General features: G+C 36.5%; 3 protein-coding genes and 2 long non-coding RNA genes across 6 annotated transcripts; 3 read left to right on the top strand and 2 right to left on the bottom strand.

Annotated features, from left to right (window-relative positions):
* Window positions 1–443: 443 nt before the first annotated feature.
* LOC126617653 (high mobility group B protein 10-like) lies at window positions 444–3413 on the top strand. 2 transcript variants are annotated; one of them, XM_050285703.1, is made up of 6 exons: window positions 444–660; window positions 1088–1163; window positions 1523–1688; window positions 1814–1951; window positions 2156–2364; window positions 2900–3413. In XM_050285703.1, the coding sequence occupies exons 1-6, from the start codon at window positions 512–514 to the stop codon at window positions 3128–3130; spliced, it is 969 nt and encodes a 322-aa protein (XP_050141660.1). In that variant the 5' UTR covers window positions 444–511; the 3' UTR covers window positions 3131–3413. The 2 variants fall into 2 exon arrangements, with proteins under 2 accessions (XP_050141660.1, XP_050141659.1); XM_050285702.1 differs by having other exon boundaries at window positions 447–660; window positions 2141–2364.
* Window positions 3414–4056: 643 nt separating this feature from the next.
* LOC126617654 (uncharacterized) lies at window positions 4057–5898 on the top strand. The gene is made up of 4 exons (XM_050285704.1): window positions 4057–4233; window positions 5177–5371; window positions 5522–5670; window positions 5777–5898. The coding sequence occupies exons 1-4, from the start codon at window positions 4088–4090 to the stop codon at window positions 5797–5799; spliced, it is 513 nt and encodes a 170-aa protein (XP_050141661.1). The 5' UTR covers window positions 4057–4087; the 3' UTR covers window positions 5800–5898.
* On the bottom strand, window positions 5504–5969 carry LOC126617655 (uncharacterized). The gene is made up of 2 exons (XR_007621462.1): window positions 5863–5969; window positions 5504–5730 (listed from the first exon to the last, which is right to left on the bottom strand). It is a non-coding gene; the product is annotated as an uncharacterized LOC126617655 (long non-coding RNA).
* A 7503-nt stretch (window positions 5970–13472) lies between these two features.
* Window positions 13473–14584, top strand: LOC126620048 (transcription factor bHLH149-like). Its single transcript, XM_050288510.1, has 2 exons — window positions 13473–13635; window positions 13756–14584. Exon 2 carries the CDS (start codon window positions 13823–13825, stop codon window positions 14450–14452), a length of 630 nt encoding a protein of 209 aa, XP_050144467.1. The 5' UTR covers window positions 13473–13635; window positions 13756–13822; the 3' UTR covers window positions 14453–14584.
* A 2596-nt stretch (window positions 14585–17180) lies between these two features.
* On the bottom strand, window positions 17181–18063 carry LOC126618359 (uncharacterized). Its single transcript, XR_007621662.1, has 2 exons — window positions 17914–18063; window positions 17181–17391 (listed from the first exon to the last, which is right to left on the bottom strand). It is a non-coding gene; the product is annotated as an uncharacterized LOC126618359 (long non-coding RNA).
* Window positions 18064–18289: the final 226 nt, after the last annotated feature.

The following is an 18289-nucleotide window of genomic DNA, read 5'->3' as shown; positions in this document are numbered from 1 at the left end:
TCCAGGGGTGGGAGGTGGAACGCAAAAACACCCAAAATCTGTCCCGTGGAACAGCCCGTTCCACCCATTTTTGGCGCACCAAACGCGGGACGGAACGCCTCGTCCCGTCCCGTCCCGCGTACCAAACGCACCCAAAGGCTTTGGTCAAAGGTGGTAGTTTCAACTTTCATGGGGTTACCGATTACGTGTATATACGAGAGAGTATCCTCTTTGTAAGGATCTTGGATCTTCCAATCATATCCGTTCTCAATTAATTTTTATCATGCACTACTTATATTTAATTTTATATAAAACATTTACAGTGATTTTTTGACGTACCCGGTCCTTTCAAGTGTATATTCACAAGTTAATCCATCTTGCAGCAACATATGCATAATCTGCATGTCTATATGTCGACATCTGGCTTCTCTTTTCGGGAAATGTGCAACTGGAGTTGAGTGGAAGCCATTAAAGTAAAGCCTTAGAGTTGATTGGAAGCCATTAAAGTAAAGCTCTCTCTCTCTCTCTAGACATGGCAACAAGTGAGAGCGAGAAACAGAACATGAATTCCAATGTGACAGTTTCTGAGTCTGATGGGAAGAGCTTGCTGGAGAACTCGGAGATTGACAGCTTCTATCAGAGACTCAATAAGCTGCATACATCATCTGGGCTCAACCTTGTGTGAGTTTTGCTATTTTTGCAATATATTTTTTTAATTGTTTTGGGCTTCTAAGTTTTCTTTTTTTCCTGTTTTTCTTATTATTTGCTCAAGTGGGTTCAAGCAAGGATTTTTTTGATGGGTTTTGTTCACACAAACACACAGATATGCATATATGTACATGTATGTATAATGTATGCATGCATGCGTGCCATGTTTGGTATTTGAGAAACTTGTGGGGAAGAAAAAAGCAAAAGTTAGAATCTTTGTTCACAAGAAGCAAAGTTGGAACTTTCTAATTCCGAAATCAGAAGCTGCATATTAAACCTCCTTGTACTTACTTATGCATGTGGAATATTTGGGGAGCTTATGTGATTGGAATGGTGAATACTGGTTCAGTTAATTTAACCTGTTCCCAGTTGGCGATATCTGATTGGTTGCATTGTGCAGTTTTGATCTCAGACAATCAATGCTGGACTTGCATTTGTGTTACAAAGAAGTTACTGCAAGAGGAGGGTTTCTTCAGGTAGTTTGTTTCCAATCATTTGATGATTATTTCGGATTTATGTAGTGAAAACCAAAAAGAGAGTCCATTACCTCGTTCGTGTTTTATCGGATGTTCCAAAAGGGACTAATAATTTGTTTACTTTGATTGTGTTGATTTTGAGTCATGGAATGATAAGTTTTCTGAAGTTCTGAACTTCCAGATTTGGGATTATCTAGTTTGCAATTAGAATGTCTTGGTTGTTTAGGAGAGAACATGAATTGTTGAAGTGCTTAACAGCGCGTTCCCATGCAGTTACGGAATCATTTATTAGATGAAGTGGTATTCAACTTTTCACCTTCAAATTTATATTAACTAGACCTATAACGGTTACTTTCCAGGTTACCGCTGATGAGAGATGGGGCGAAGTTGCACTCGCCTTAAAATTGGATTGTGACAGTCTGCAGGATTCTCAACCTCTCTTAAACCTTTACGCACTCGTTCTCTACCAGTATGAAAAACTTTACTACTACAGGGAACCTCATGCAAAAGCTGCTTCTACTCTGGGTAGAGTAGCTACTCCTTGCCAATTGTTCTCGAGCCTATTTTTATATTAGACAAGCTCTAGAGAAATGCATGTTTTCAATATGTTCGTATTACCTTTGTTTTTCTGATTAGGATAAAAATATCAGGTCATGCCAGTTTTTATAATATTGGGGATGTCTCAGCAATGGAAGGGCAGTGTAGGGATAATTCATCTCAGATGTTACCGAATCTTGAAAGTTCTCATGTGGAGAAGACGACGCCCAAAGAGAATTGTCAACCAATAGGTATGTCACCGTTGCTTACTTGGTTGATTGAATTCAGCAAACTAAAAACATTACATGTTGCAGCTGTACATTTAGTGGTATTATCAAACTTCTGAAGGAGCAGAGAAGGTCTTGGGGCCGATTGTTTTCTTTGTGATGCAAAATTGTGAATTCAGCAAACTAAAACATTACATTTGGACATTTGATTAGGTTCTACATCTGCAGAACAGAAGCAGTTCCCCCAGCTGCACTCCCAGAAAAAAGAGATGAAAAAACGTGGTGGTTTTCCACGAGGGACACAAAGTGCTTATACCATCTTCCTCAGGAAAGAATGTGAGCGGTTGAAAAGTTCTGCTTCGGAGCAACTTAAGGGTCGAAGGGTCTTAGACTTGGCCGTCAGTGCATGGAGGTGCCTCTCTGAGAGTGAGAAACAGGTAGAGTTACTCAACTTTTACATAGTCTACGTTAATGTTCAGCCACTTGGTTGCATTCGTTTTTATATGCTATTTTATTCCCTTGAAGCTTTCAAACTGTGCAATCAGTATCTTTTATGATCTAGTTATGTTCGGGTCCAGTGTAATCGGAAAGTTTATTTGCTTAAACTGAGTCTGGAAGCAAAGTTAACAAGAACTTATGCATTTGATTCCCAAAATTTTATTAGTCCTCGTACAACTGATGGTGTTGAAATTTTAAAAACATATTTTTCCTAATACTGCAGTGTGGTATTTGAAACGTCTTCCTAGTTATATCGCGAATCTTTTAGATAAACCTCTTAAAGAATTAGAAGGACAATCAGTAATTTATCAAGTGGAAAATGTTTGGCGGCATGACTATTTAAACACCGGCTGATTATTCCTCTCTTTCTGCAATTGATGTCCTTCCTCTGAGTGTCGGTAGGTGTAACAACAACAAAGCCTTTTCCCACTAAGTCGGTAGGTGTAATTGTGTTTATTTATTTTTTCCTTGCAGCCATATGTTGAGGCAAGTAAGAGGGTTAATGAAAAAAGAGTGGCTCAAGAAATGATGGGTGATGAGGAAAACCAGGGCATGCAAAATGCAGAAAGAGGAAAGAAGCCTTCACGTTCATGGAATGGGAACTGCCGCGCGGCTTTGCAATCTGATAGAGAAAAATCCTGTGTTCAAAATCTAGCAGTGAACTTTCAAGAAAGTCTCCTAGAAGGGATTGACTGGAGTAAGTAATGTGGTTCACCTAAGGACTCAAGAATTTCAGCTGGGGTTTGTTTTTGAAATCGAGACTCTTTCTATTCCGGGGAAGGTAGGTCTTGTACATTTCTTATATATGTTACAATCTTGCCGGTCTTTTCGTGTATATTTTGGAAATCCGTTCCCCCTGGATGGAAATGTGGTAGCATAGCCTTTATATTTTTGGTGGTGAGCGGCTGCAGACGGGGTTCGAAAATGCATCCTTAGACCCTTCCCTTGGTGTAAAGAAAGGTTTTTAGCTAATCGTCTTTTGTTTCAACCGCTACTTTTCTTCCATGATATTTCTAAACAATCTCTCTCTCTGAAGAGAATCTTCTCTTCTTAGAGGCATGGAGAATGATCGACTGTGTTTACAAATGTTTGAAAGGACAAAGTTGGTTTCGGCACAGAGAAAATGCACCGCGTAGAGGACCGATGGCTGCGCGAGAAACGAGCTTACCCTCGAATTTTGAAATTTTGGTTACAGGTTAGATCATTGTATCCTAGTGGACAAACGCCTATGTAGGTAAGGGCGAACTTTTGTTAAAATGTCTTGAAGCTAAATGGAAAACAAAGAGAGTTCATAGCTTTCAGGCGGAAAACGCACCAGTCTCGGCAATAATTTCGCTATCACTTACTGCCTGTCACAATTGGGCCTAGATGTTAATGAGATTTTTTTATGTCACCAATTTATTACGTGTTAATCGTTTATTAGATGAATAGTGCACTGTTTAAACACGTTTATAAGCATTTAATAGACGATGATAGTACTCAAAACAAATCTCGGTTACATGAAAGAATTTCTCAGTAAATCTGTAAGTTAATTAATCCATTTTTCATCAACATGCGCATAATCTGCATGTTTGTATGAAGACATTTGGCTTTAGTTTTGGGGATTACAAATGTTGAAGGAGAGCAGAGTAATTGAAGTGAAAGCTCTCTCTCTGTGCAAACATGGAGGCTGAGACCGAGACACAGATCATGGATTCCAATGCGACGATTTATGTTGCTGATGGGAAGAGCTTCCTGGAGAACTCTGTGAGTGAAAGCTTGTATCAGAGACTCAACAAGTTGCATAACTCATCTGACCTGAACCTCCTGTGAGTTTTCTCAAATTTTTGAGGGTTTTTGGCGTCTGGGGTTTCCTTGTTTCTCTGTTTTTCTCTCTATTTGATTTCGAAATGTGTCAGAAAAGAATGATTCTTATGATGTGTTTTGTTCATATCATATAGGCTGTGTTTGGTTTTGATAAACTTGGGGGGGGGGGGGGGGGGGGCTGGGGAAAGCAAAGTGGGAACCTTGTAATTCAATGCGAAGTTGCATGTGGATATATAGGCAGCTTATACACACACACACACACACACACACATAAATTAACGTATCATATTATTTTAGAAATGAAAGGGTAAGCATATTGATTCATTTTGCTAATAAGCCGTTATCTTCTGGCAGTTTTCAGAGCCATCAGGAATCGTTATGTGCGAAAAATGGTGATGTTTTTTTTTCTAGAATTGCATATGCCACTTTGAATCTGCATCACTTGAAATTACATTTGTTGTACCGTATATTAGGCTTCAATATTGGGACCTCACTACTTAACCATGTACGAGGGGAAGGAAACTCTTATTCTATAAAAGGATCCTTAACCCTCACTTTAGGAGGAGGGCAAAGAGAGCAAATCCTAGCCTCTATAGCCTCCATGTACATTGTAACCCTCAATTTACATAGTGAAACTTGTAACCCTCAATTTACATAGTGAAACTGGATGGACAGCAGTGTGAATGTAGCCCCAACTTAGGGTGAATCACATTATATCTTTGTATTCTTGTGCGTTTGTGTGATTTACGGTGGGATTTACGCTGTTCCAAAGTCTCACTGATTTTGTGCATCAACAACATTATAATCTTGTAAATACCATGGAAAATCAGAAAGTGAGACTCGGTTTTATTCCTTATCAGTAACAAGCTTCGATTTAAAGTTCTCTCTCTGTATTTGTACAAGAAGAATTTTCATAGCTGATACAAACAAGAGTCGTCTTATCAGATATCTAGACAAGGAAGAAGCTGAACTTCTTACTTTGGAGCTGAAAGGGGTTCGGCCTCCCGTAGCAAAACACAAATCCTTGAGAAGACGATCATCAGCTGACACACAGACCGTTACAGTTGATGGCGGTCCATATCCAACTAGGGCAACCTGTCTATTAAAATATCAGTACCCGAAGGGTATCATTTTTCAAATGTCCCCAACCCTCTCTTCATTTCAAAGAAATTATACTTGTAGCTTTCAACTTACTACTACTGTTTCGCAGTAGTTTCTCATCCTATTTGTCAAATTTTCTGGTGTTGCATGGCCCTTTCCGTATTTGTCACGCAAAGATTCTAAATGCAGGAAGCTCGCAGTAAGTTTAGCGTCGAAACTGAGTCTGAAACCACGGTTTCCATTGATCCCGTGGATGGATATCTTAGTCCAGAGGATCAGCAATTCTTCATTTCAAGAGACCCTCTCCCTCAGCTTCAACGGGGAGAATAAATTGCAAGGTATCGCTTATTTTCGCGTACAAACCAATCAGGTCTGCCAAAACAATCGAATTGCACGAGCTGTTTCAACAAATGTGAATTGAATCAAACTTTGCTTGTCTTGCAGATTTACTATTGCAAGGAAGATGAGTAAATTGCAGGATAAACTTTAGGTGGTTATATAATTAAAACACAAACAAGGATTTGGCTGACCTGATCGTGAAACAATAGCCATTGGATGCCAAGCACAATGATGTAGGATGCAACAACACCAAAGTCTTCTACAAAGCATCTAGTCGGATACAACTATTTATGCGAAGTGTTTATTGTGTATCGAGGGTTTGCAGGGACCTTAGTATTTATATTGGCTAAGGTATTAAGGTTCTGTCCATAAAGGAATCCCAAATCCCACCTTTTTAGCCTATCAGTTAGGTGTCATAATCACATAAAATCAAGGACTCCATCAATCTTACTTGTATTACAAGACACCTAATATAAGATTGATATCTTTAGGAAATCAAATCACAATATCTACATTAATCTCTAATATTACATTCAGATTATATGTTGTAGACCATTTAGGGTTGATTTACATGGGAATAAATCCAACAGAACCAACCCGGAAGAAAGCACACTTGCATGTTGTTGCATCAAAACATATAAATGTTGACTAATCTGACTAACATGGGACTTGGTAATACGTTGTAAAGCCAAAAACTTGAACAAGCAGCTTACACCTACCGGATGCGCACTGACAATATCTCCTACAATTATTTGTTCACCGTGATGGCAATATCTCCTACAATTATTTGTTTGGATGCCAAATTACACATAGCAGCTATGGTTACTAAAAAGTATAAAACAGTTTTGCCCTAACCAAAGCATGAGATTTCCTAATTGTGTTTCTTCTTTTACATCATTATCATTATTGTTAAAGAGTTTTGCTTCTAACTAAACAACCGTCCATGTGACTTGCCATCCACAAGCATGTGGCCCCTGTGGCCGGATGGTCATCCGTTGATGCATGTGAACAATATTATCGAACCCAAGTCTTTGCTTAGTTGTTATTTGTTGTCATTAGTTTAACATAAAACACCATGATTATGGTTCTTGGGACAAGCAATGGATGGATTGCTCACCAAGACACGCACACTCGTGCGCACCTGTCTCCATTTGATCAAATGATGAAAGTGTGATCACTAATGAGGATTAGGCACCTAATTAGGGTACCCGGAAAACCAAATATAATTATTTAGGTTAGAATCAATCTTTGACAAAAGCTCTTTAGACTTAACCAAATCATGTGAATATGGACCATGTTTGTTTAATTAAATTAGATTAAATAATCACTCGCATTATAATATTAGAAGATGACAGCTTAAAACGTGCTTCTGCCACCAAATTCCATGTTTATCTTCTTCCCAACATTATTCTCTTGAGTGTTGAATATTTAGTCCATTGCACTATCTAATTGGCTCTATGCACCCACTTGTACTAATTTCATCCTAATTCAGTTGTTCAAACATTTGAACTTAATTTTTAATTTCGTTTAGAAGATGTGATTATGAGACGGATGCTTATAACAAAAGGGATAGAGAAATACCTAGAAAGACTTTAAAAGAGATTTTAAGAAAAGATATGAAGTACTTGAAGCTAACGGAAGACATGGCACAAAACCGAGCGCAACGCCATTCGAGGATTCATGCAGTCGACCTCACTTAGTGGAATAAGACTTAGTTGTTGTTGTTGTACTTCAAATTAGGGTTGTTCACAAAATAAGCATCTCAAAACTTCAAGTCGTGTCACAAACACTTACAATACAATTTTGAAGAGAAAAGAAAAACTCATGATGGACTCAATTGTTGTTACACCTAACCATTACTTTGATCAACACTAACAATTGATGATAAGTGGGGATGAACAAGAGCTGCTAGATTTTTATTTGAATCTTCATGTCAGAACAGACTCCTTAACTTCGGAAATTCCTTACCAAGATCCCAAATCCCAAATGGGTGATTAGAGGTGGAAACAAAGCTAGGATTCAATAAACAATGGCAGAAGTAACAAGACTAAAGATGTGATAGTTTTTTTTTTTTTTTTTTATAACAGTTAATTCTTAAAGTGTCTCTCATTAGCATTAACAACTGTGAGAATGAACTCTTCAACTGTCTCTCTTACTATTTAATCTATAAGAGTTGAAGTCTTCAAGTTTCATGATTTTCCCCAAGACGATTAATAGTTTTAGGAAACCAAATGGAACCTTGACCAGCAAGTTTGATTCAGATTGGAAATGCTGCTACATTGTATCAAAGTCAAAAACCTAACAATTTAGAAAAACATCCCCCCGTGACAGATGAAACCAAAGAGATATAGAGTTTGCTTGTCAAATTAAACATCATAATTATCGATTAATGAGAAAAAATATAATTAAAAAAACTGAATGACAAACATTTTTAATAATAAATTGAAGAAAACCCATGTTAGGGAGCAAGGATGCACCAAAACCAATCAAGGGTTTCTTGTCTTATGCAGTTACGACTCACAACTAACAGGTCTTTTGGTTCATCTTTGTGATTCAGTTATTTAGTCCCAATCAACTTATTTTATTTAGCGGGGAACACCAAATGAAACCACATTGGCTATTTTTTCAATTAGTTTAGAGAAGGGATAAGTAAGAATATTGCGGAGGATGCAAAGGAAATTGTATAGTGAATTAGCAAATCCACAATAAACTTGTAGCTTAAGTCGTTAAAAACAATTAATTCTGTAACTGAATTTTTATATTTGATGCTCGGATAGTTATTGTTCCTTGATTAACTCGAGAAGATATTATCTCACTATAGTCAAGGTTGAATCTTTTACCTCATATGACAATTGTCATTGCGTATTGACCCGGACCTGAAAAGTTTGGGTGAAACTAAGTGGAGGTCCAATTCGATTGATGTTGAAGAATCAGCGGATGAGTTATGGTTAGGGGTAAAATGCCACTCGAACCCAAAACTAACTGGTTCTCCCCGAAATGCTTTGATGCGCATCACTTGGCTAGTCATCTAGGGGTAAAACACTGTTTCTATGCAGGTTGCGAGAGTGATAGCAAATCAAGACAAACTTTGAATACAAAATATGACCTCAAAATAATAGAGGTCAAAGTCGGCTAGTGAGACGATATCAAATCAACTTCATCGTAAAATTCAACAGTAAGTATCATTTTATACCTTAAGGGGGTGTTTGTTTGCCCTCATTAAGTGGGATTGGATTGGACTGGACTAGCTGTTAGTCCAATACTGTGTTTGTTCAATGCTGGGACTAACATTAATGAGACTAGCATGGACAAAACCCTTCACTAAGAGGTCTTAGCGAGACCCCCCAATAACCATGGGACTAGCTAAGACTATCCTCTCTCGTCCTCGTCATGCTCAACAACCACTCCCGATAGACTCTTCGTCATCTCTGGTCACCTAGATCATAATAAAATATTAATAATTTATATATTAAATAATATAATATTAGAATTTGTTATTATCCAGCTTCTTAGTCCAACACTGCACCAAACGCTTCACTAAGTTAGTCCAGCTTAGTCTAGTCTAAACCAGTCCAGCTTAGTCCTTGAAGCTAGTCTAGTCCGAGATAGTCCGGCGCAACAAACGCCCCCTAAGAGGAAAAAGTGAACCCGTTTATAACTGTTGATGTATAGTGTGGATTATTTTATGCTAGAAACTTCCGGTCCAAGTGTTTTGCACTGAATTAAATATACACTAATTTTAATTAAACCCTACTTTCTGGCAATGAGGTCTGTCTCACACAAGGAGACAAGCTTTCTGGCAAGTAATTAGCTGGAGGATCTTTCTTTTTTTTAGATTGTTTATGTCTTCCAATTTGTGAAATCAGGCCTCTTAATCTGCCTACATAACACATGTTCTATGGTTTAAGATAATCTAATCAATCAAATGTTGCCTAATTGATAAGATTAAGTGGAAGAATTATTGTTATTAATTAGTATATGAGATATTTAAATAAATAAATTCAGCAGTGAAAATCAGAGAGGTCGAACTTTGTCATAATAGAAATATTGTTCTTGTGTGACCAAAAATCATGAGTTCGATCTCTTTACAAAGTAAAGATAAGACTATGTACGATAAACTCCTTCATCCTCGTAAAAGAAAAAACTTTGTTAACTTGGGATCGCTCATTTTAACGAGGAAACCAGAAAAACAAAAGGAAAAGAGCATGTTGGAAGATGAAGAGGTGAGGCAGGCAATGTGGATCGAACCCGGCCACATCCTTTTAAATCAGGAGGTCGGTCCAAACTCCAAAGCCGCTGATAGAAAATTACAAAATAATGGCCCAGATGATTGAAAGCGCCATCAAAACAACCACATGCCTCTCTCTCTTCTCTCTCTCTCTCTCTCTCTCTCTCTCTCTCTCTCTCTCTCTCTCTCTCTCTATTTGGGCATTACCCACTAATCATTGCTAAGCTAAAAGACAAATTCCATTGGTCCCCGGAGCCAATTGATGGAAGCCAACACATTTTGTGTTTTTTTAAAATCAGCTATTTCCACATCATCGATCCACCAAAAATAACTCCATAAATAAAAACCGAATATATTTTCTCAAGTGTCATATGTGGATATTTCTTTTTCGTTTTGCAAGCGATATTGGAGAGTGGAGAGTGAACTTAAAATCTTAGCAAATAGAGTGAACGCGCTTAACCGGCTGAGCAATACGCGTTTTGTATTATCTCAAGCTTTTTAATATTATTTCATTTAACACATAATTAAGTAATTTCTCAATTGACAAAAATACATGATAGTCGTTTTCTGATTGCTAACAAATTGATATTCATATATATTAGAAAGCTGGATTGTATTCAATTTTAACTGTTGTAACCGTGTCGTTATCATATCTACCTTGAATTAATCAATACGCAAAACGATATAAAAATAATGATACATTAACTCATATTTATTTATCGCCAAAATGAGAACAGTAGTATTACAAATATAATATTAGTTGAACGATATTAATCATGTCTAATAGTGTACACAATAAATTATATATCTGTATTCATATCGATTTCAAGTTATAACGTTTAATGTTCGAGATTGTCACCCCAAATAAACTACTATACTATATCAGTCAAGACATGGAACTATTTAAGATTTTATTGATTTAACACATTCGAAATTTTAAAACCCTAAGTAAAAAAAAAATAAGTTGACTTAGTGGAAGATTGCAAATATTATAACAAAAGAAGACATACCGGCCTTGCAAGACAAGAGTCACGACGACCTGACAGACCCATGTTTTTCGGCATATTTTCCGGTGACATGTTGCCCTAGCAATCGTTTAATTTGGACCGTGGATTGAAGCTTTCACTCTATGATTTGGTAAATTCAAAGTACATTTATAATATAGGGCAACCTCAGTCGAAAGTGAAACATCTATCGTACTTGACAATTGACATTATTCTTACTTTACAAATAGAATGTTTCAATGACTTAAACTTGTGATCATTCGACCACTAAAAAACAATTTTTTTCGTTGCGCAAAAACTCACCCGCAAAGTGAATATAACATATTTGGTAAAAAAAAATATTGGAATTCAATGCGGCACGTTTGAAATGCATTTTATCTTTTCTTAAGAGACGTGAGGATATGTTTCACCAGCCAGGGTGACGTACAACTCAAAACATTTATATCACAGAACACATTTCCAACTCTCTTTAGACAAAAAAATATTTTGGTGTGCCAAAAAAGTAACTCGATACATTAAGTGTAATTTAATACAATTGGATGAAAACTTAAAAAAAAACAATTCTAACCAATTGTAGTATGAGACTGGTGTACCGAGCCATGATCTCGGCACAATGAAAGTTTATCTGCTTTAGACTTTAGTTACATCTAATGAAGATTTACCTGCTGTAGTTGACCTAATTAATTTTTCAGTTTTCTCATTTCTTATTTTTTTTTATACATAAGCAATATCAGGAAAGAGAAAACGTATGACAGAATTCGAATGCATGAGCAAATACTTTCAACCATTTAGAATCGGTTTGAGATTGTTTATGTAGAAAGTTTTTTTTTTTAAATTTTTATAATAAGGACGTTAAAAGTTTTATAGCACTTGGAAGTGCTCTATCAAACAATGTTTTTACGATTCATAAGCACTTTTAATGATTCATGTGAAACATAGTTACACAAACACAACTGTGCTAGATTTGTAAGAGTGGGGAGACCAAAATATAAATACCTATACAAAACTACATCATTGCTTTCGGTTGTTAAGAAGCATTTTTAGCTTACAAAAACAATCTCAAACAGAATATTAAATTACAAACCATTAAATTTATTTTAATCGTCTTATGTATCTTTGTTCGTAAGGTTCTATGATCCAATCAATGAACATTGATATGTGAATTTTATGAATCACACGCAAAGAAATGTCGCATTCATTTAATTGAAAGTGAAACAACCAACATTCAATATTAGAAAAACAAAATTAAAGGAGCCCACAAAACATTGTCCGATTGATGAAGATTGCACATGTTCCCAATCACTAGCATGTTCAACGGGGAGGGTCTCTTTTGTTCTTTACTACTAGTGCTCTATTATTTTTCCATTCAAACTTCAGCGTTACGCTGCTAATTCATCCCAACGTCTTTTTATTTTATTTTAAATTTAATATTATTAAGAGGAGGGATGAGACTCGACTCAACTCTATTATAATAATTAAGGAAATAAGAGAGTTTTGAACCCGGAATGTATGGGTGAAAACCCAATACGCTATCCAGTATGATATTGAACCATATGCACATCATCCCCATGTCTCATAACTTCCATTTACCAATTTGTTTGTTTATTGTTCTTAATATTATTAAAACAGATTAAATCCCAATAAACATCTAGAAATATTTCTTTCAAATATGAAAATGAATTAAAAGAGAAAAAGAAAATTGCGAAGGCTAATGCTCTAAACATAGCCTTACTACATCCTAGTCGGGGCACTCTCACAAAAACATAAAACTGTCATATATTTTAATCTCATTTGACCTTGTGTCGTTTTCAGTTCTCACCCTGTTTGAGAGATATTCTGGTGAGGAACAATAAAAGACGGAAATTTAATTTCTGTTACGTTAGTCATTAAATAATTAAACTTTGTTTTACAGGGTAATATGAGAGGTGACTGAGGTAAGTCCTGATGTCACGTATAAAATTACTGAAATAAAAAAAAAATTAAAATAGCTGATGAATAAGATGTTGAGGTTCTATCCAAGTATCCCGAATTTGAAATTCTTATCTTTGAATTATTATAATAATTTCGTACCATTTTCCCTTAGACCATCTCCAAAATTTGGCTTTTAGCCCAGAAACATCTTTTATGCTCCAACCCTTCTAGCCTAAAATTTTAGCTCGGAATTATTAAATAATGAATTTAGGCTTTTTTTTAAATCAATTTAAAAAAAAATGTAGATTATTGTAAATTAATTTTATGAACATTTTAATCTAAAAAAATTTAAATTCCAATAAACATTTGGCACTTAGCCCGGGGGGAAAGCTGGGGGATATTTGGCCCAGAAATAACATTTGGTATTTAGCCTAAAATTTTAACATGGGTTAGAGAGTGTTTGGGAGGGGGGTAATTTGGCTTTTTAGCTCAGGTTTGAAGATGGTCTTAATAATAATAAATAAATAAATATTTTAAAAATACCCAAAATAAATACTCTTGATGAAAAGGAGGAAAAAGAAAAGAGAGAAAAGAATAGATAGGTGGAGGAGGGAAAAAGGAGGAAGAGAGCGGCAATAAATGTGATTAAGGTAACGCCGCGTGGTTCCCGTGAACTGCTTTTATATTTACTCTCAACCCCTCCCCACTCTCTCCCATTCCCATTTCTCCTCTCTCTCTCTCTCTCTCTCTCTCTCTCTCTCTCTAAAAACCTCCACCCAAACAAACAACTCAAACTCCGCTCTCTTTTTATCACTTATCAGGTATATAGATACAATCCTATATGTGTGTATACACATATATATGTGTGTGTATATGATTTGTTCATCTTCTTGTTTTCATCATCGTAATATAACAATCGTTTTCTATGATTATATTTGCAGGGGTGTGCGTATATATATATCGGTGATTGTTGAATTGCACTCTCAACATATTTCAATATCTTCTTCCATGGCGGCGTCGATGATGTCGAACTTTGACGGAAGCCTGGACGCGTTGTCGATGGAGTCGAGCCGGAAAAAGCGGAGAAAAACCGGAGTCGTTGAAGAGGATCAGAATCGGAGCTTAGAAACCGGAGTCCGATGGAGATCCGAGACGGAGCAGCGGATCTACTCGACGAAGCTCGCGGCGGCACTTCGTCAGGTGCGACGGAGATCGTCTACGTCGTCGGCGGCGGTGGCGAAGGTAGCGGGAGGCGGGAGAGACGTGAAGGAAGCGGCGGACCGTGTTCTGGCGACGGCGGCGAAGGGGACGACTCGGTGGAGCAGGGCGATTCTAACGGCTCGTCTCAGGATAAGCAAAACGATTCACAAGCGGAGAAAGGCGAGGGTGACCGGGGACAACAGGTTGAAGAAAACGGAGGTTAGGAGAGAGAGGATAATGTTACCAGTTGTGCAGAAAAAAGTTCGGGTTCTGAGCCGGTTGGTTCCCGGTTGCCGAAAGACGTCGCTGCCAAACCTTCTAGAAGAAACGACCGATTACATAGCGGCTTTGGAGATGCAGGTCAGAGCCATGGCAGCTCTCGCCGAGTTACTTTCCGGTTCGCCAGTGAACCGTCCCGGTTCGAGTGTCAACAGTTGATGCTGAGAGCCGGCCGCCTCGGCTTATTGTGCCAGGTGTTTTTTCCATTTTGTAATATTTATAAATATTTTAATCTTGTGAAAATTTTATTTTCTTGTATTTTATTGTATACGTAGCTTTTTCTTTTCTTCATTGCCCCGCTATCATTTTTTTCTTTTTATTTTTTAACCGTTAATTTATTGAGTTGATGGAGTATGCCACCTAATTTATTCTCATTTATCAACAAACACTGCTAATTAAACAGCGTGCCTCCGGCTTTTAATTTTTGTCGTTTGCTTTTAAAATTGTTAATAGCGTTCGAAAATATTCGTGTTATGTATATATATATATATATATATTTTTTTTTTTTAAATAAAAAAAGAAATTTTACTATTTTCCTTAGATATGTGCAATTTTTAAAATATGGGCATCGGTGGAATTATCTATATGTAAATTTGTGAAAATATCAATGGATATATGAATATCAATTTCGATATTGGTTGCTTTCAATGAAAATTATGAAAATTTAAAACGAAAATTTAGAGAATGTCAAGCACTAGTTTTGATGAAATAAAAGTTAATAAGAATTCTCCGATATTTAATTGATATGTCGGAAATATTAACGAAATATGTCGATTTTAGCCAAAATTTAAGAGTTTCTTTGGTATGTAGTGAAGTTTAGACTTCAGCCCCTTCTATATCTTTATCTGATTTTCAGATATTTTCACGGAAATATCGACTATATCGAAGAAATTTCAAACATTGAATACATGGGGATCATGCTTCATTTTACTAAACTTTAAATAATTAGCCTTCTTTAATTTTAATTATTGTAGAATATTGTTTATGTAAAAAAAAAATTCGAACAGGTTATCAACAGAAGAAGTGTGGTTAGTCTTGCGTTTAAAACTCACCTAAACCAATTCTATTGTTTTCTATGCAGAAACAAAAGCCATAAAGGGAAAGTGATTAGCTCCTAAGTGCGATTAAGACTAATGATGCTACGATTATATTCTCTACTTTACTTTGAAGCTAGGCAAATAATATAAGGGCTAATTTTGCGTACTTGGAGCAGTGTGGTGCAATTATAAATCGAATTTTCTTCTACATAGTTTAAATTAGTTCGGATAAAAGGAAACGACATAAAGGTCTAATTCATTTTGGGTCGATCTTTCCCAAAATGAGAAATTAACCAACATTTTTTTTATTCATTTAGTTTTAAATCAAAGTTGAAAGCAGATTTGAATTTAGTCAAGTTGACTGGAGTAATGTGCCCTCTTTTTGCACTCATGTTCGGATCTCTCATTTCGTTTAGTTTAATGTCAACTATCGCTTCCGTAAAAAATCAAAGTTGAAACCCAAAATATTATACAAAATTTACCTTACTTTTGATTTCAATGAAAATTTGCAAAATGGTAAGTTTGGCTTGTTTGAAGTAAAAAATTGGTCTTCTTGTAAGTTTGTAATCAAATGATGAACTGAAATCGGTTCACCCGACTCCTGACTTTAGAATGTATAAAATAGAATGTATCTAATAATGTGGTCTAATATCATAGTTGATAGGGTGTTGGAGTTCCATCTATGTGTCCCGGGTTTGAAACTCCCTCCTCCCTTAATTTATTGTTATGGTTTGGAACTCCCCCCCCCCCCTCCTCTGAATAATAGTATGAGGGACTTTCGAACCCTCCCCCCTCTCATATTATAGTTTTTTTTTTAATAAACAATATTATCTACACTAAGAAGGTGGGGGAGTGGACTAAGCCTCAAAATGGGTTAGCAACAATGTGGTTCAAATTCATCTTTAGAGAGAATCGAACCTAAAATATCTTACTTATAAAAAAAACGGAATACACTAGATCCTAATACTAAATAACAGCTCTTATATTAGAGTTAAGTACAATGAACTCTCTCACTATTGTGGTCAATTATGTCTTTCCCTTAAGGCCCACCAGATGAATGATGGAGATTAGAGACCATGTATGCTTAATCTCTTCCAAACCTTTCTCCTTTTTACAAAAATGGACCTGCAGCTTAATAGCTGATCGCTTGTATTGTATGGCACTCAAGATTTCTATTTGTCTCATATTCACCAATAAAATCCTTCACTTCAAGCAAGAATAATGCTCCACGTACCACATTTACTGATTACTTTGCTAATCACTTCTTTAATACACGTGAACTCTATTTGTATACATGAAACTCACATGTATTGGAGAGGTGATCAGAAATGTGATCCAAATAGCTGCACTCTTCAAAGCAAATAATTTGCAGCTCGGTTAGTAGTAGTAGTCTTTCATGTACCACATGATTATGCATTTGTCTCCTTTCTATCCTAATATCGCTTGTACAGACACCATACCTTCTAATAATTTAGAAGATAAAGTGAAACTAACTTCAGAAGAAATTAAAAATAAAAAAAAAACAAATTCTTGCATGGGTGGGGGGAGGGGGATTCTCTTCCAATTTTGGATATTTCAGAAATAAGAAATCGGGTGTAAGGAGGAGGTGGTCGGAAAAAAAAAATGAGCCCCACTTCCACAAAATTGTAGGCCAACTTGGTCTTACAAGATACAGCCGCACATCATGTGTCTCAGGGACCCTACAATTCCAGGGGCACTGGCCCTCCAACAAGTCCAAACCCTAATTCCAAAAGGCATGCATGTGCGTGTAAAATAAAACCGTCACATGCTATTCGAAGCAGGATATACCCTATAATTACGGGGCACTCAAAAGTATTGCTCCACAAGCATTCAAATGTTTAGTGTGGGGGAATATTTATACAAACATTTTGGTCCAAAACAAGGTTTTATAGGGCATGTCCTACCACCAAAATGTCACTCTTAGACATTTCATATTCCTATTATTGGGAGGGGTTAGCAAGTGTGGCTACGGTTCGAGACACGTGTCGCGTTGCGAATGGAAACGGGGCTGAGGCTAGGACCATCCCTATCAAGTTGTACCTGTAGAGATCAAAAGGGTTTTTCGAATCAAGGACCACATATTTTGTGTTCTTGTTGGCTATGTCAATGCATGCTCTGTCTGTTTTATCGAATCACATTATTTGTGTGCTTTTCTTTTCCCCATTTATTTCTTCATTTCAAACACACACACCATATACTCACATGCTTCCATGTGCGTTCTTTTAAAACCTATCCTTTTCTTTCCTTTACTTTTGTTTTTTAATTATTATTTTGAGTCGCATGGGTCTACCACACGAGAAATATTTACCTGCGTTATGAGGAAGAGACAATAAAAAATGCAACCAGAGTAGCTTAGGGACTGTCTAATAATAATTTCGTTTTCATCTTTTTTTAAGAAACAAATGAATAAAAATTGAAAACTTATTTGGTAACAGTTAGGGTTTACAAAATTTGGCTGGGTTTTCATTTTTATTTAGACTATTTAAAAAAACGAAAACTGAAATAGTTATCAAATAGACTATTAGCTTATAACTCTAGTGTAGATTAATTAGCACCACTTACAATTTTGAACTCTCGTACATTGTTGATGCACAAAACCGGAGGGGTCTTGGAATAACGTAAATCCGACCGTGAATTTGCAAGAAATGTAAAGAATACAAGATGTATCGTGGTTTACCCCGATGTTTGGGCTACGTCCACACTGATATTGTATTTCTCTGAGAGGATTGTGAGGGAGAGAGAGGGTGAGAGCTTCTGAGGGTAAGAGAGCTCTTCCCATGGCCTAAGAATTGGCCTCCCTTAATGAGGAGAGTGAGGGGTCATTTTATAGAATAAGGGCTCCTCACTTATTACATATTTGCCCCTTCATTTATTACATAATTACATTTGAGTCCCTTGAATATTTATACGAGGTCTAAATACAGAGGCCCTAAGTATG

This window comes from Malus sylvestris, chromosome 4 (assembly GCF_916048215.2).
Source record: "Malus sylvestris chromosome 4, drMalSylv7.2, whole genome shotgun sequence".
Taxonomy (NCBI): Eukaryota; Viridiplantae; Streptophyta; class Magnoliopsida; order Rosales; family Rosaceae; genus Malus; species Malus sylvestris.
This window is presented reverse-complemented; position numbering and strand designations above follow the sequence as displayed.

Excerpts from the sequence above, each read along its gene's own strand:
- LOC126617654 (XM_050285704.1), top strand. The coding sequence starts at position 4,088 with ATGGAGGCTGAGACCGAGACACAGATCATGGATTCCAATGCGACGATT. Across the intron at positions 4,234-5,176 it reads TCATCTGACCTGAACCTCCT|ATATCTAGACAAGGAAGAAG; the intron begins GTGAGTTTTCTC and ends TCGTCTTATCAG. Across the intron at positions 5,671-5,776 it reads CGGGGAGAATAAATTGCAAG|ATTTACTATTGCAAGGAAGA; the intron begins GTATCGCTTATT and ends CTTGTCTTGCAG.
- LOC126620048 (XM_050288510.1), top strand. The coding sequence starts at position 13,823 with ATGGCGGCGTCGATGATGTCGAACTTTGACGGAAGCCTGGACGCGTTG.
- LOC126617653 (XM_050285702.1), top strand. The coding sequence starts at position 512 with ATGGCAACAAGTGAGAGCGAGAAACAGAACATGAATTCCAATGTGACA. Across the intron at positions 1,952-2,140 it reads AGAGAATTGTCAACCAATAG|GTTCTACATCTGCAGAACAG; the intron begins GTATGTCACCGT and ends ACATTTGATTAG. Across the intron at positions 2,365-2,899 it reads TCTCTGAGAGTGAGAAACAG|CCATATGTTGAGGCAAGTAA; the intron begins GTAGAGTTACTC and ends TTTTCCTTGCAG.